This window comes from Corylus avellana, chromosome 7 (genome assembly GCF_965113065.1).
Source record: "Corylus avellana chromosome 7, dhCorAvel1.hap1.2, whole genome shotgun sequence".
In the NCBI taxonomy this organism is placed as follows: Eukaryota; Viridiplantae; Streptophyta; class Magnoliopsida; order Fagales; family Betulaceae; genus Corylus; species Corylus avellana.
In genome coordinates, this window is record NC_142496.1 from 16,471,511 (window position 1) to 16,490,486 (window position 18,976).

Genomic DNA, 18,976 nt, shown 5'->3' on the forward strand with positions numbered 1-18,976 from the left:
TATTTCATGCTCTATACCAATTAGAATTTTCGTCCAAAATGAGGGCAGAGTATCCCGATCCATTTTTCAAAGTCCAAACGTACTCCGATTGACATGAAATTTTGAGAGTAGATAGAGGACTCCGAGACAAACATTTTATATTTTTGGTTCGACTTCATCTGAGTTTGTTTGAGTCTATTTTTGGCCTATACAAAGTTTCAAATTCAACTTAGGCTTTAACTATTTGCATTCCCACTTGGCCACTTGCCTTATTAAATCATTATAATCATGATATTTATTATAATCATCATTACTAGAAGACTTTAAGCTTTCAACAAAGGTGGCTAGCCTTGGTATCTTTCTTTAGCAGTTTTAATCTCATTTAGACAGTATGAAAATTAAGACACTGCTTTTTAGGCTAAAAATTGCAAAGCTTCAAATTAATTTATGACTTTGCTAAACACCAATATAAATAATTTATTCACTAGATTGGGTTTGATTATGCCCATAAACATATTAGTGAAGCTAAATTTTTAGAATTGAAGTAATATACATAAGAGGTCAAAAATCAATGTAATATACCTTTAACACTAAATAGTTATTTAATATCATTAATCCACATATCATTGTTTTAATTTATCGATTATATTTTTAATCTATTTAATATTATTTAAATAAGAGTTTTAAAATCTAGGTCGTTACACCTACAATGTGTCCTCCCGACTTACAAGCCTACCCGGCCTAACTGCGTTGACGGCACATTGACGGCACAAAGCGTACATCCCATATAACTTAAAGATTTTGCTAAAGATAACATCTGAAAATATATTTGTTTTACAATTCTGTTTTCTGGAGTTAACAAATATATGAATGGACATTAAGATGAACGGATCTAATGGCTCTGATACCAAGAGGGGACTCACAGGAAATATATGAAACATTTTCATATATGAGCCATTGATCTATATATGAAACAATTCCTAATATCATTCTTGTATTTTAAGTGGATAAAAACCAGTAAAAACAAAAATAAAACACCTTCCATCAAGTCACAACCAAGTCACCATATAGTCCTGAGCCTAGGAAATGTAAACCCCTATGACACATGTTCACCCATTAACATGTTAAACAAGTTTCAGGTTCTTGGTTCCCCAAGACCTTCTTTTTCATCCACTTTAGCAACCCCGAGTCATCCGGACCCTTACCAGTTGGTAGAATGTCCTACAGCAACCATTATCCCTACCCAACAGAACTCTTCAAAACTCATACAGCAGCAAAAATTCTATACCAACCAGCCAATTACCCATACCAATAGATCTAGGTTTGTCCAAAAAACCTATATAGAAAACCTGTTTTTTGTAGAACATGACTAGCGTCATCTCAAGAATCCTTTGGATCTTGTAAAGAATTATTTCCCTCCTAAATGGAATTTCACCCATCTAAATCCATCAATTTCTACAGAAACATTTTACTCCAAACAGCATCAATTACCAAAGACTCTATCCCAGACAAATTTGATCCAGAACAGAAAAGAATAATCCTTGATAAAATGTATATCACAAAGATCATTTCACCAAAAGAATGGGGTCACCCATCTAATCTCAAAGTCTTGCAGGGCCACCAAGTTCAATACAGCTACTATGATTACATTGAAGCATGGTCAAAAGTATTTTTTTTATCAAAACAATAATAACAGTCATTCTTGGTATCTTTGTTTTGATAACAACTTCAGCAGTCAGCTCCATATTTGGTTCAACAGATGGTGGCAAAGTCATGGGATTATTCCTGAGATTTTACCCCCAGAACTTGCAGATGCATTACAGTAGTTCGCTTCAGTCTACAGAGTTAATGAAGCAGAAAGTTAATTTCCTTCCTTGCTCCATATGGCAAAGAAATATAAAATTTCATGGCTCTTCAAATGGGATTATGTCATTGATCAAGGAATTTGCAGAAGAAACAGATATGTTCGCTGGTGGGACAAATTCAACATTCAGAAAATACTTTTATCAATACAAAGAGAATTCCCTTCCTTCACCACTCAAAGCCAATTCCTAGCAAGCAAATCACATCTACAGATAGAAATTGCAATAGTCATGGCTCAGGTCCAATGTAAAGAAGACCTCAAGGACCTTTGCAGAAGCCTTCTCCTTAAAGCTGAAGGCAGTGAAGAACAAGGAGAACAAAGCCCAGCTTCGTCCTCCTCTTCAACCAACTAAGTATAGCCCATTTACTAGGAAGCCCAAGACCCCTATGATCTTGGTGAAGATTGAGACTTAGAGAAGCCCAAATACAGCAATCACTGTTCCAAAATACAGCAAACACTGTTCCAAAATACAGCAATGTTCATGTTACTGTTCTAGCTCAGATATATATATATATATATATATATATATATATATATATATATATATGGGGTTAGCGGTTTTATTTAACCACCTTCAAAAATGATTAGCAGTTAGTGCAATTAGCAGATGGGTTAGTAACTATCCGCCATTTCACCCTAGTGGCAATTGCAAAACCGAGTGTCAATTTGTTCTTCACCAAAACAAGAAACATGCAAGGACATTAGGTTGTTGTGTAAGGTTGTTTACGGTTATATTTTTTGTATCTATACAAAGAAGAGAGAGAAGATGACTGATTTTGTATCTTAAAAGACCACAATAATTATTTATAAATAAAATTTTTAATATTAGATGAAAACGGGCTTGTATTGCTAAAATTGGAAAGTTTTTTAATATAAATCTTGAATAGATCTCACCCATGAAAAGGGGCTTATAAGGGGACGGTACCTAATAGCTTATATACATGTATATAGTTAAACTTATGCTTAAGTTGGATGAGACACTTAAGATCGTAATATACCACAACGCTTTCTAACCGACACCCAAGGCGATTCGCTCTATCTCATAGCTAGGCTTCCCCCTCCATAACTCAAACCCTTGACGTAGTATTTGACTCTGGTACCAAATGATCTAAATTTTAAATAAAACTCACCCTTAAAATCACCACGTGAAATACTTCAGTTTCGTATACAGCAAGCAATTCAAAGTCCACTCCTTGAAAAATTGATTCAAATTTCTGCGGTGAGTATTTGTTCTTGTTCATTCATAATTACAATTAGGGTACTTTAATTTCATCAACCCCACCCTTTTTTATTTTCCATGTCCACGGTAGCCGTTATAAATTAAAGCTGACTTTTTCAATTCCCAAAAACCATTGAAAGATATTCATACATGCAATAAAAGGTTTTCTACTTTATAAATTTTTGTTATTCTTTTCCAAATGCCTGTGTCTTATTATTTACGTAATTATTCCCCTGGGAGCATATCACATGGACAACAAGAGCTTAAAGGGCTTGAAAGAACAGGAAAGCAACAAATTAAAGCCAAACAAGAATGACCACTTATGCTGTTTGCACAAGAGAAATGTTGTTTATATTAATATTTTGCTTTCCTCCCTACTTTTCTCCTTCTTTTTCTTTTCTTTTCTTAGGGAAATACATAAAGAAAGTACATACACACTTAAGAAGCAGTTATAATATGATATAAAGGTTTTGCGTGTTTATAAACTCTCCATTCAAGTAACTCCAGAGAGAGAGAGAGAGAGAGAGAGAGAGATGACGAGAGAGATGGACTGGAAGCCAAGTTATCTGGATCTAATATTGGTACCATTAGGGTTTCTCATAAGCATTTCTTATCATGTCTGGCTGTGGCATAAGGTTCAGACAGACCCCTTAAGTACCACCATCGGAAGAAATGCACACGGCAGACGCTTCTGGGTCGACGCCATGATGAAGGTATCTCTATCTATCTTCCTTCTTTCCATGTCTTTTCTTTTTCCTTTTAACGCTTCATCAGTTCTCTCCGCTTCCGCTCTCTTTTATATTATCGTATCTTTCTACCTCTCTCTCTATATATATATGAAAAGTTTACAGAAAATGCATCAACTTTGATCAGCTTCAAACTATTAATATCACCATCATCCACTACTTACCATGCTCTCAGTGCTACTCAAATTCCTGTTGGTTCAGGCAAAAATCGATCTGATGATATGATCATCTACACCTTTGAGTCAGAAAAAAGATCTGGATATGAACGAAGGTGCATGTATAGATGGTGGCTTCGCGCGCACCTGAATGACAGCACAGAATTTTTAATATTAGTGGAATATTCGCATCGTACGCTACTCTGTGAGTAGAGGCTGCCAAAAAAGATTCGCTGGCCGGTATGGGAGAAGCATCTATTCATTTGTGACCCAACCCAAGTCTTTTCACTTTAATCTAATTCGCAAACCTACCCACATCGCCAAGATTTATCACAATATATGGAATTAGGCAGAGCAGAATTAGATTTCAGCCAATTCTCACTCACAAATTAAATCCATATCCTAATTTCACCACCCCCCCCCCCCCCCCCCCCCCCCCTCTTTTTTTCCTGTTACCAACATACAGAATTTCCGCAACATAGTTTCATGAAGTTCATGGACAGATAGCAAAGAAAAAAGGGCTTGAAAGATTATTTTGTTAAAAACAAATTTAAAGGATAAATTTTTTTTTTTTTAACAATTTTTTATTTTGTGGAGGAGGGATGAAGGGGGCCATATATATCCGTCCCTGATGCTGTGCCAATGAGTAAAGCAATTATTATGGTATAAAACCTTTTTGTTCTTTCTTTAAAAAGAAAAATTTTATGTTCATGATATAAGCCAATCGCTCTCTCTCTCTCTCTCTCTATCATGTTCTTCTTCTTTTTTTTTTGGGCTATCTGCTATCTTTTTCTCTTTTTCTTTCTCTTTCATCATCAAACAGTCTAGTTATCGTCTTTAAAAAGTAACATAACTCAATCGATCGAGGACCACGTCAAGCTCGAATTCATCTTACCTTGTGCGGACATGTAAAAAAAACAGTAGGGCGGCTATCTCACATTCCTGAATTATTTAAGTATCTAAAGAGAACATCTTTACCAATTGCCATTCCCCTCCACATATCATGAAAAAATTACTGTGCTTCTACATGTTTTTACTAGCCAAATAAATTACATTTAGTGCAGGAAAAATAAAAGTGAAATGTTGTTGTGGGGTAACATGCATGGTGAATCATCATTTCATTAAAAGTGGCTCAATAATACCACTTATCTATGTGGTATGTGATGTTGATAGTAAATGTTTCCTTATTTGCACTACTAAAATTAATCATGTTTTGTCACAACTAGGAAAAAGTCTTTTTTTTTTTTTCCGTTTTATCCATTAATTATCTAATTATAGGAATTTTAATTTTAATTTTGGCAGGACATTGAGAGAAAGAATATCCTGGCAGTCCAAACCCTCCGGAACTTGATCATGGGATCAACCCTAATGGCGACAACCTCGATCCTTGTCAGCGCAGGCCTAGGAGCAGTCATAAGCAGCACATACAGCGTGAAGAAGCCCCTAAACGACGCCGTTTATGGGGCTCATGGGGAATTCATGGTGGCCTTAAAATACGTGTCACTCCTTACACTTCTCCTCTTCTCTTTCTTTTGCCACACTCTTTCCATTAGGTTTTTGAACCAGGTTTGTCTCCTCATCTCCATCCCACAGGACCCCTCCGTGGGGATAGTCACAGCAGAATATTTGACAGATCTTTTAGAGAAGGGCTGCCTTTTGAACACTGTGGGCAACCGGCTCTTCTACTTAGCCATCCCCCTTCTGCTTTGGATATTTGGGCCGGTGCTGGTTTTCCTCTGCTTTGCTGCAATGGTGCCGGTGCTTTACAACCTCGACTTTATGTGTCAGAAAATTGGCAAGGGAAGGGGGGAGGAGAATGGAAATAGGGATTTTGTTTGAGGGTATAAAGACAAATTGTAATAAAAATTAATTAAGTTGTAAACTATTAATATTACATCAAATATAGATTATGTGTGTATGCCTTTAGGGCAATATAAAGAAATCTGATTTGTCTAAGTTGCTTTTAGATATATAAATTAATATATACTAATTTAATAGACCAACTTTTGGTGCATCACACACTAGGAAGTTCAATGGGTGGTTCAGGTTGCTTTTGTCATCTGCACATTAAGGCCACATACATAATTTACTCATTAATTAATTAATTAATCAACTTTTTGCCCATGACGATATAAGAAATTCAATTGTGGTGATGTGAAAAAAAAAAAAAAAAAAAAAAAAGAAAAAAAGAACAAAACAAAATATTCCCTTTATCCAAAATCTATTATCTCGATGTATAGTAATTGGTTCTTAGTTGTATTATAAATCTATATAGTTAATCTATGTAATTAACAAATATGATTCGCTACCTTCCCTTCAAATTAATCCTTCTAATGAATTGAGCCAATAGCCTTCCTATTGCATTTATTTTTTTTGGATGGACTAGCATAGCCATTCTATTTTGTTTTAAGCTATGAATTCTTGGCCAACCCGTATCACTTTCAACTTTCCTGCCGTCCACTCATGCACGCCATGAAAGTTCAATTTTTCGGTTGTTTATGATAAGCGGCTGATAATTTACGCCTATAATGAATTGTTTTGTAGCGTGCGCCCATTTTGTGGATGCTAATATATATATGAATGAAGTTTGCATATTGAATCCATGATCACCCTTTGTTATGAGTTAGGCAGGTGCGGAACTATGTACAACAGTGGGGGGACATTAAGTTTTTGAAATTTTCATTAAAGTAGATATATTTTATATATTTGCTCCTTAACTAAATTTAGAAATTTGTCCCCCCAAATTAATTTTTTACTCCCTTGTGTTTATCAGCAGCAAGACTTTGTTTTTAGCTTTCATTGTTGTTAATTAACTTAAATATTTGATGGGTTTGGATTCATTAATTTATTTGGCATTCTTTCACTTATTAGTGGTACTAAGTAACTATAATAAAATTTTAACAAAAATAACCTGTGATTTACTATGAAATTATATCTTACCATATGAATCTATGTATTCAGTAGGTGCTACTATGGTCACGCCTAGGTAGGATAGCCACAATTAGTCACTCCGACCTACCCTTTTAATTATAAAAAAAAAAAAAAAAAAAAAATTGTCCCCCCACACTCAAAATCCTGGTTCCGCCCCTGGAGTTAGGGTAGAGAGACAACATTGTACTCTTGTTCAATAGCCATAGATGCACACAAGCACAAGAGGTACTTGTTTTATCAAACTATTAATTTACACATGCCGTGAAAAGGGGGATAACATTTTAGTTTAATTATTCTAACACTTTCTCCTAGTTTTTTCGGTTTCGGTTTCTTTTTAACTTTCTTAAACTTTTTTTCCTTCCTCATAGAACCCTAGCTACATCAAAATAAAGATTGATATTAATAATGCCGACTCAACAAACCAAGCTTTACAATCGTATTTTATTTAACATATTAATTAACTGGTCCCCTACCAAACATAAAGTCTCCACTTGATAATATTATTTAAGCCCCCCACCAAAACAATGGAAACGAAATAAACTTACCGTTGAGCCACCAGTGGTCCAACGTTGATCGATCGGAAACCAATGGGAAAACTGGGAGCATATTTTAAATAAATAAGGGTAAAGTTCACTTAACCCCTTCAAACTATCACCCCAATGACAATCTACCTCCCAAACTAGGCTTGAGAGAAGGATTAATGGTAATTTACCAAATATAATTAGATAGGATATCACCACTGGCATGATTTTTGAAATTGCGTAAATGTCTTTCAGGATTCTTTAGGATTCACCAATATTGTCTTTTGTGATTCCTCTAGATTCATTGCTAGTGGAAAAATTGACAGCTTCGTAGAAATATATATATATATATCATCACACGAAGAGAGGGTGGAAAGAATATACCACCGGAGATAAGAACAGAAGTACTACACTACTTCATTTTGAGGAAACATATTACTCAAAATTATTAACTATATATGTGGTTTATAATCTCTAATTTGATACATATTGTTCAAGCACATTTGCAGACCGTTGGGCCAGTGACAGAATTCCTCTTACAAAATAAGGGAGAAGTCATCAAAAGCTCCCAGCCCAGGAGGACTGGGAGCCTTCCAACGTTCAAGTTAGTAAAAATTCTATGAGATGGAGTAACGCTAGATAAAATATTAGTAGTGTGTATCTATGGTAAGGAGGCTTTCTTTCGTTTCAATCGACTGAGAATCACGTCCCATGAAGCGGAGGTCACTAATTCGAATCATGCTCTATGTTTCTCTCTCCTTGTAAGAACATGTTAAAAAAAAAAAAAAAAAAGTGCTTCTTTCCTTATATAATTAAGCCTCTGTTACTGCCTCCCCGGGCTAGATGTTTAGCATTTTCTTATAATATCTTAGAAAAGTATAGAGGATAAAATTCCATTAAAAAAATGCCACGTCTCACTAAACACGAACCACTAATCAGTCTAATCTCACAGCTCACCCCTTCCCTCTACTTTTTACGACCTATATATCAAATTAAAATTTATCAAAGGAAATAACATAGCATTCTATATCCCTAACCATGAAGTACAGCTGTGGCCCTTTGGGGCGGTGGGGAAACAAGGAATTTGATTCACATCAAGCAAAATTACAAGATAAAAGGACGAAGTACGCAAAATTCCCTTAAATTATCATCTAATAATTAATTAATAATGTCCTCCTAAATTTTTAATTGAGAAAAAAGTCAATGTGCTCCAAGGCCATAAAAAAAAAAACAAAAATATCCATATAAATTCAAAAAAAAAAAAAGACAAAATTAAAAATTAAAAAAACAATTATTATTATTATTATTTTTTCAAAAAAACAATTTTTTAAAACTTTTTTCATTTGGACAATTTTGATAGTTTGGAGAGACATTTTCACAATTAAAAAATTAAGAAAAACGTTATCAATTAAGTGGTAATTTGAAGAAGTTACGTGAAATTTTCCTAACATAAAGTTAAGTAAATAAAGTGTTAATTAGGTTGCATTGGAGGCACTAGCCAAAGCCATGGCCCTAAGTTGTCATGAAGTTCTCACTACTCATACCTATAAGTGTACCTAGATGTGGGACTATAAGTCGCCACGACGTTGCATGTATTCCATTAGCACACTTATATCATCAATCAGAGGTGTTTTATTATTATTATTATTCTTATTATTTATTTGTCAATTAGAGGTCGCTTTTATATTTAGTAAATTAATATATGAATGTGATACAATTCGATAAAGTGACAATAAAAATTAACATTTAAATTAATATTTATAAAAATATTTTAAATAAATAAAAATTATTTTTCACTATAACTTCATCTTAGTTGTATAACATACATAACTGCATTTATAGCGCAACAATACAGTGAAAATCAAAACCCTAGCCCCCCTTCCAGTGCGACCCAAAAGGGAGGAAGGATGGTTTCTTCCATCTTTCCTCCCTTCCCCTTTTTCCTTGTTTTTGTTTTAGATTTTGTTTAGACTCTAGTAGCAGCACCCAACCTCCTCCACCGCTTTGGCCGCCTACTCCACCTCGCCATTCGTTGTCTTCCCCGCTCTTTTGGTTTTGTCGGTTTCTGCAAGGGTTCTTAGATCGGCCTTTTCCGAAGCAGATTTACATTTTTACCGTCGGTCCAAGTCCTATACGTGTCATTACACATTCTTCCCTAGCGACAACGAGTCCTGTAGACAACAGACGTTTTCCCTCTGGTCGGCACGTGACGGTTGTGGTTCGAACGCGTTGGAGCGTGGATCGGATGAATCTCAATCGCTTTTGTGTGAGCCTGCAATTGTTGTTTGTGGTTTTTTGTTTTTGTTTGTTTATATTGTTCTAGCTTACGAGTTGAGGACGGATAATTTTCTGTGTGAGGGCTTATCTCTCATCGCCAGTTAAATAAAAACTTTTGTTATAAGGATATAATCAACCTATGTCTTAGATCTAGTCTGCCAGGACTATATCTATGCCATAAATGAAGTTTGTACATGGGTGAGATTAGAGGCCATGGATACGATTTAATTGTTAAATTTTTTAATGTATCTATGATTTTGTAACCACATAGCTTTTGCCTATATTCTTAAGAGCTTGATGTTATGTGATGTAAAAACTTTATACTCTTAATCTTTTATGAAATGAGAAAGAGATCTACCTATTAAAAAAAAGCATTTATAGCCCAATTAATGGCCTATTTCCACTGTACTAATACCAGCCGAAGACTTCTGACTTAACCAAGCACTCTGACAACCTGTCTTTATGGCATGAGTAATATCTTGTCACCCAAATGATTGTGTGGAAGATGGTTTGTTGACAAATATCCAAAAACTTATACATATATACCTTTGCTTGGCCGAATACTATATGGCTTATCACTACAAAAAAAAAAAATGAGATTTTTTGACGTAGCAAACAGTAACTAATTTTTGCCACGTCAAAACATTTTGACGTGTCTAAGTAGACACGTCAAAAAAAATATTATTGACGTGCTGCATTATAACACGTCAAAAGTTTTTGACGTGCCTTTAACTTTTGACGTGTTAATTTGACACGTCAAAAGTGTTTGACGTGTCATCTTAACACGTCAAAAACTTTTGACGTGTCATCCTAACACGTCAAAACATTTTGACATGTCTAACCAACACGTCAAAAAAAAATTAACATTAATTTGTAAATAATTAGGTAATAATTGATATCAAAAATATGTATTAAAAAATAATTAAATTTAATTGGCATAAAAAAATTAAATTTGATTGGTGAGGAAAATTAAGTTTATCATATTAGTATAAATTACTTGGTATATATATATATATATATATATATATATATATATGTTTGTTGTATATATATGTGCATGCATAATCTTTCTAGCTATATATTGTGTACTAATTAATATAATTATCACATGCATGCATCTAATTCAACCATTTATTAATTTGAACATGATATTATCATGCATAAATCAGTCTAGTAATATTAATATGATAGCCATATTAATTTTTTAAAAATATATAAAACATGCTGAATACATTTATTTTATAAGACCCGCAAACTTCACATGAACTCGGCCAACACAAAATATGTGGTCGGTGAATGGATACATCTAATTATCTATACATGTAGAATATTAATTTATTTATTCTCTAATTAATTGTAATTGTATTATATGGATAATGTGTTATATAAAAGGAAAAAAATTATATAATAGAATAAATATAATTTTTAATAGAAATTATATGATAGAGTAAATATAATTTTAATAGAAATATAATTTAATATATAATTTTAATAAAATTAAAATAAATATAAATTATTATATTTTTAATTATATAATATAATTAAATATAATTAAATATATTTAATTATGTTTTTGACGTGCCATGTCTAGCACGTCAAAAAGATTGTGACATGTTGTAGTTAAAACGTCAAAACATTTTGACGTGTCTAACCAACACGTCAAAAAAAAAAAAAAAAAAATTAACATTTGATTGTAATTAGGAAATAATTGATATAAAAAATATGTATTACAAAACAAATAATTTTAATTGGCATAAAAGATTAATTTTGATTGGATTGGAAAATTATAGTTTATCATATTAATTAGTATAAATGACTTGGTATATATGTATACGTAATAATATCACATGCGTGCCAATTATATATATCACACATATAAACGATATTATATATATATATATATATATATATATATATATATATATATGTGTGTGTGTGTGTGTGTGTGTGTACATGCATAATCATATCATACTATTAATATTGTATACCAATTAATATCATATATATGATATTAATTATTCTATGCATGCATAATCATTTTATATATTGTATACCAATTAATATAATTATCACAAGCATGCATATAAATCAACCATTACATTAATATTAATTTGAACATGATATTATCATGCATAAATCAGTATAGTAATATTAATATATATGATAGCCATATTAATTTTTTAAAAATATATAAGACATACAAAATACATTTATTTTATAAGACTCGCAAACGTCATATGAACTCGGCCAACACAAAATATTTGGTCGGTGAGTGGATTATTGAGCCCTCATTAAAAAATATATTTAATTATCTATACATCTAGAATATTAATGTATTTATTATCTAATTAGTTTTAAGTATATTGTATGGATAATGTGTTATATAAGAGGAAAAAATTATATAATAGAACAAATATAATTTTAATAGAAATTATATGATATAGTAAAAATAATTTTAATAAAATTAAAATAAATATAATTTATAATTTTAAAAATAATTAAAATGGGTTTTTGACGTGCCACATGTGGCGCGTCAAAAGCTTCTTGACGTGTCTGTCTTGACACGTCAAGAAGCTTCCTCGGGAAGGCGCATCCAGCTGCGCCTTCCCTCTAGATCTTTTCTTTCTTTCTTTTTTCTTTCTTTTTCCTGCGCGCAGCTTCTTACCTCCCTTTCTTTCTCTCCCCCGCCCAACTCCTCCACCTGCAAATCATCCTCCGCCATTTTTTTTTCTCCATCAGCCCGGCCAGTCACCTCTACAGCATTTGTCTCACCCGCGTCCTCTCAATCAGCCCGGCCGTTTTCTCGCTTTTTCCCGTGGTGTTTCTCTCTCTCGGTGGTTCTCTCTCTCGTCGGCGCACGTCACCGCCGTTGCTTCCTCCAGCGACCACGACCTCAAGCTCCAAAGGCCCTTTCACGCTCTCACACGTTCTTCGACTCAAAAATCAGGTATATATATATATATATATATATTACGAAATATATATATAACCATATATATATAATCTCTATATATTATATATATATGGTGAGTAATTTATTCATTTATTTATTTATTAGATAATTAAATAAATTATATAAAAATGTAATTTACAATGTATATTATTATATATTTTTGATGTAGTTATATTAGCAAATTAATTTTATATGTTAGGTAATTAATTTATTTGCTTAAGATATATGTTTTGTAATATTAATTACTTGTTTGACATATTTGGTTTGTATATGGTGAAAATATTGTTTAATGTATTTGCATGCATGCACGCACAATTACTTACCCTAATAGTTTGAAATTAGGTTTTTTTGGGGAATTTTGCATTTAGCTTTAGACCCATATTTTGTGTAGGTTTTGCTTGTGCACCTTATCATAACCAAAGAAAAAAAGAAAAAAACAAACAAATAACAAGGGCATATCTATTTTGGTCGATCATTAATTAATGTTTAGATTTTGAAAATTTAGAATAAGTATGTAAATGCTAAGATGCGTAAGTACAAAGTAAAAAACAACTAACATAGGTTGCTGGATTTATTTTATCTACACTTCCCATACAAATGCATAAATGCTATAATAAACGGAAAAAAGAAAACCAACATTTAACCTAGCTAGCTATATGTAATTTATTTAGGGTCCCCATATGTAAAAAAATTAATTTAGGTCTTACAAATTTAGATTATGTAAATGTCATAAAAAATGAAAACAAAAAAATTTCAGCAAATAAGATAGCCACATATATTTTATCAAGGGTCCCCATGTGGCACGTCAAATGTTTTTAAATTTGGACCTTAATTTTGTTTAGGTTTTGCAAATTTAGATTATGTAGATGTTATAATTAAAAGTCAATGTATGTGTTTATTTGTTAAAAGTGAACAAAAAATTGAAACGATGTACTTAAAGAAACACAAAAAAAACAAAAAAACATCTAAGTAACTAACTTAGATTTATTTTATTCAGTTAGGGTTTCAGTAACTAAAGCTATGGATAAGAGTTGGATGACAAAGTCTAGGGGTACGAGGGAATACAGAGACGGGTGTAGATCATTCGTGGACTTTGCAGTTAGGAACTGTACAATCTCTGATAGAAAAATTCACTGCCCCTGTAAGGTGTATCGTAATAAGTAGCGCCACCCGCTGGATTTGGTATTTGACCACTTGACAGGGGGTAAGGGAATAATGATTGCATACAAAACCTGATATTATTACGGGGAGAAGCCTGTCCGGGCTCCTGTTGCAGTCTCTACGTCGACTACCACAAACATAGATCAGGGTAAAGGCGCAGCACAGGGTGAAAACATGCAGTCAATGTTGCGTGATCTATTCGGCATGCACGGTGTCATGGAAGACAATTGTGAGACTGAAGTGGCGGTGCAGGGGAATGAAGAAACTGTGAATGAAGAAGCTGACGATGGTGACGTACTAAAGTACAATAACTTGCTTAAGAAGGCAGAGAAGCCACTTCATGATGGGACCAAACATAGCAAGCTTAGTGCTACTGTACATCTGTACAATTTGAAGTGTGTTGGCGGACTTAGTAACGCAATATTTTCATCTTTTCTTGAGTTCATCAATCAGTTGCTGCCTCCTAGTGATGAAGCTTTGCCAGTTAATACATACGAGGCAAAAAAGTTTCTAAGGGACATGGGCCTCGGGTATGAGAAGATCCCGGCGTGTCCTAATAATTGTATGTTATTCTGGAAGAACAATAAGGATTTGGATACATGTGCTGTTTGTGGAGAATCTAAGTGGAAGGATGAAATTCAGTTGGATGAGGATGGTCAACCCATATCATCGAGTAAGAAACGGTCGGTCAAGGTGTTGCGGTGGTTTCCACTCATACCACGACTACAGAGATTGTTTATGTCAGAGCATACTGCTCCTTATATGAGGTGGCATGCAGAAGGCCGGACTAAGGACGGTGTATTGAGGCATCTGGCCGATGGTGAAGCGTGGAGGGCATTCGATAATTTGCATCCAGACTTTTCGGCGGACAACAGGAACGTCAGGCTTGGACTAACCTCAGATGGATTTAATCCATTCGGGAACATGAGCACATCCCATAGCACTTGGCCTGTAATGCTTGTACCGTACAACTTGCCTCCTTGGACGTGCAGGAAACAAACTTCATTTATACTATCTCTGATAATCCCGGGCCCAAAGTCACCTGGAATGGATCTAAATGTCTACCTACGACCTTTAATTGAGGAGTTACAGGAACTATGGACTGTAGGTGTACACACATTTGACGTGTCCCAAAAAAAGAACTTTGTGCTGCGGGCGCAGTTGATGTAGACAATTAATGACTTCCCGGCATACGCAGATTTGTCTGGGTGGCCTAACAGGGGTGAGAAGGCATGTCCCTGCTGTATGTACTCGAAGGTACAGACGGTTAAAACACGGTAGGAAATTTTGTTATATGGGGCACAGGCGATACTTGCCCATTGATCATCCGTGGAGGAGGAATGAAATAACATTTGACGGCAAACAAGAATTTGAATGTGCCCCAAATATGCCAAGTGGAGATGAAATTCTTAGACAATTACAAGATATGGCATATGGAGATGAGAATGCCGGTAAGGGAAGGACGGATAATAAGAAAAAAGACAAGAAACGGAAGAAGAGTGGGCCAACATAAAGAGAAGGCAAGACTGCTAACGTATTGTGGAAGAAGAAAAATGTTTTCTTTAGGTTGCCGTATTGGAAAGATAATCTATTGCGGCACAACCTTGATGTCATGCACATTGAGAAAAATGTGATGGACAACATTCTTGGCACAATACTAGACATTCCAAGGAAAACGAAGGACAACATCCAAGCCCGCACAGACTTGCAAGAAATAGGGTTGAGACATACACTTCATCCGTATACGGGCGAGGATGGTCAAACATATATGCCCGCAGCTTGTCACACGATGTCTAAGGACGAGAAAACACAATTTTTGAAAGTGCTTCGAAATGTAAGGGTGCCGACGGATATGCCTCGAATATTTTCCTATGTGTACGACTTAGTGATCGTACGATATTCGGTTTGAAGAGCCATGATAGTCACATAATAATGCAACAACTTTTCCCTATTGCATTGCGTGGATCATTGCCAGGAAACGTGGTTAGACCACTTGTCGGGATGTCTGCATTATTCAGGGGCCTATGTTCAACGTCATTGACACAAAATGATATGGACCGACTAGAGGGTGACATTTATATTACTTTGTGCCAGATGAAAAGGGTCTTCCCCCCAAGTTTTTTTACTGTGATGGTTCACTTAGTCGTGCATCTTGTCCGTGAATGCCGACTTGGTGGACCGGTACAGTATTGGTGGATGTATCCGGCAGAGTGGTAAAGTAACTTTACTAATATTCATCAAATTATTTTTAATCCGATATAAAACCGTCACTAACTGTAATGAATGAATTATGATCATATGTAGAAGTCTTGGGGTGTTCAAATCTAATGTTCGCAATAAAGCGGCTCCTGATGGCTGCATTGCAGAGGGCTACATAGCAACGGAGTTGGTGGCATTCTGCTCAAGGTATCTAGATCACGCACCAACATTTCACAATAGGGCTCTAAGAAACCTAGATGGTTTAAAGGGGGCGGGAACACGAGTCATCCTCGACCGTGTCACATTGACACAAATTCACCGATACATTATGTTTAACTCGGATGAGTTCCTTCAACTACGGACGTAAGTCGTGTTAGTAGTGTATGCAAGTTCAATATCACCTTGCACCCTTAGTTGTGAATTATAATATAATTTAAACTTTGTATTGTAGGGTGCACATGGATACACTTCGGCGATCATGCGATAGGGGGTGAACGACAGAGGATCAATTGGAAACCCAACATCATGCGCTATTCTGCGATTGGTACCGTGACTACGTAAGACTACCATGATGTTTACTGTTACAGACCCATTATATTTAGTTATTGGTTCATAACAACTAACAAAACTAACTTTCTTATGGTCAATTGTACGTATGTGCTAACAGGTCGATCGATTGGACGATCGACAAAAGAAGGAAATAGGTGACAAACCGATAATGCGTTGTAAAGGGCAGAAGGCCACAGCGACCAGATATAACAGATATGTGGTTAACGGAAAGCTGTTTCGCACTATTGCATTCGATGCTGGCAAAAAGACCCAGAACAGTGGGGTGTGCGTGCCAACTATTGATGGCAAAATGTACTATGGGAAGTTGATGGAAATAATTTAGGTGGAGTACTTCGACAGGACTAAGTATGTTTTGTTCAAGTGCGATTGGGCAGACAACACGAGGGACAGGGGGTACAAAGTAGACAAGTATGGCATACTGCTTGTCAGCTTCAAAAACCTTGTCCACCAGGACCAGGAAATTACTGATGAGCCGTATGTGCTAACGTCACAAGTTGACCAAGTCTTTTACGTCCAAGATGAAAGGGACCCTGATTGGGCTTGTGTTGTAAGGACTAAACCAAGAAACGTATACGACGTTGGACAAGGTGAAGGTTCTGATGATGAAAGTGTCAACTATCACGAGTGTGAGCCACTCCTATTGACCAGCAATAATGAAGTGGATCCGTAGGATGACATTGACTACATCTGACAAGACTTAGATCCGTATGTGGTTTAAAAAAATTTAAAACTTTAATAATATATATAGTTCACATTATTTTAACGTATTTAATGTCATTTCTTTCTACATTGATTGGTTATTGTGGTGCATTTTTTATCTATTATATACATAATTAATTAGGTATATTATGTGTTTTGCAGGTTGACATGAGTACGAGGGGGAAGAGTAGACAATGGGGGTCCCTACAGATAGACGACCAGGGGTATAGTCCCTTACTTCCTGCGCATGGGGAAGGGTCTCAGCAGGTTCCGTATCACACGGAGGCCTCTAATGATCTTGGTACTCAATATCCTACCATGAGCGAGCTGGAGATATGTGCACATGGTGAGGTAGAGAGGATGTTCCCCCCCGAGTTGAACACGAGTATCCCATACAGTGAGCCATCGCAGCCAGATGACAGCGAGACACAATACTATAGGGAGCGCGTGGATGATGGCTCAGGTGACTTGGAGGCCGATGATCCTCCAGAAGTGTTGGGCATTCGCCAGCTCCGAACAATAAGTAAGTATATATGCTTCAAATACCCATATTGAATATGTATAAAATTTATATAGTTACTATTAAATTTCAAACAATTAACATTTGCAATTATTAATGTGTTAAGTATCAAGGGAGACAAGAGCACCCAATTTCAGGTGGTGGACATCCCACCATCGAAAAAGAAGTGGGAGGTCCCCTCCGGGCAAAAAATCGTCTGCGAGTACAAAAAGGCATGGTAGCCCGTAGGATTTAGCGGGATGAAATTCAGAAGGGAGACCGGCAATGTCATAAGGGCCGGGACTTATGTTAGGCTTCGGGATGAATGGGAGCATGTACATCCCCGTGCGAAGGAAGATGTATGGGACACCTTGATGGTACGGTTAAATTTTTTCTCATATTTTCGCACGTGTATTTCAATATTTTAAACGTTGTTAATGTGTGCAATTATACGCCTAATTTTTTCGACTTACATATGCAAACTCAGTTCTACATGCCGCCTGAGTACGATCTTGAGGCGATTAAAAGGGACGCTTTCAGAGATATGGGCTCGAAGCTGAAGAGTTGGAGACACTCTGTAAAACGCTCATTAAAAATCAATGCGGGTGATACTCCAGACTCAGTGAAGGCAAGAATGGGTGAGGCTGCCGTTAGGAAATACGACGCCGAGGACTTGAATGTCTTGTTGGCGAGATGGTGCGACCCGAAAAATCAGGTAGGTCCGGAGTGTTTTCAGAATATGTCTTCTTGATTGGTTTGCTTTGTTCATAGGCTTGTGATGATCGATCTCCTGTTGTTGATTATTGTCCATGTTTGGGTGTTTTCTAAATAATTTTAGCTTTTTTATTTTTTTCATTTTCATGATTCATGATGCATTGACATACAACTCAGAGATCATCATAATTTCTTCAACTCAACAATTATGAGCTTTAAAACATTTTATGAATGACATATATAGAAGTTATTTTTTAAAGAAAAACTAGGAAGAAAAAGAAAAATATTCATGCTTCTTATTTTTAAGTTGTTATTCCCCAAAAAACAACTTTTAGGAGCCAAAAACAGAACATGGAAAAATGGGGAAAAAAAACACCATCCCAAAAGGTAGAGAAATTTGATCAATGATCCATCCCAATGACCCATCTGATTTGTGTTTTGAAACAACGTTATCAATTGCATATATATATATATATATATATATATATA

General features: G+C 35.3%; 1 protein-coding gene across 1 annotated transcript; it reads left to right on the plus strand.

Annotated features, from left to right (window-relative positions):
* The first annotated feature begins 3,453 nt into the window (after nucleotides 1–3,453).
* LOC132185201 (uncharacterized) lies at nucleotides 3,454–5,919 on the plus strand. Its single transcript, XM_059599006.2, has 2 exons — nucleotides 3,454–3,775; nucleotides 5,266–5,919. Exons 1-2 carry the CDS (start codon nucleotides 3,596–3,598, stop codon nucleotides 5,800–5,802), a joined length of 717 nt encoding a protein of 238 aa, XP_059454989.2. The 5' UTR covers nucleotides 3,454–3,595; the 3' UTR covers nucleotides 5,803–5,919.
* The last annotated feature ends 13,057 nt before the right edge of the window (nucleotides 5,920–18,976 follow it).

What these genes read in the sequence shown, in the direction of transcription:
- LOC132185201 (XM_059599006.2), top strand. Translation starts at nt 3,596, where the DNA reads ATGACGAGAGAGATGGACTGGAAGCCAAGTTATCTGGATCTAATATTG. An exon ending in GGGTCGACGCCATGATGAAG is followed by an intron (nt 3,776 to 5,265) that starts GTATCTCTATCT and finishes TAATTTTGGCAG; the next exon opens with GACATTGAGAGAAAGAATAT.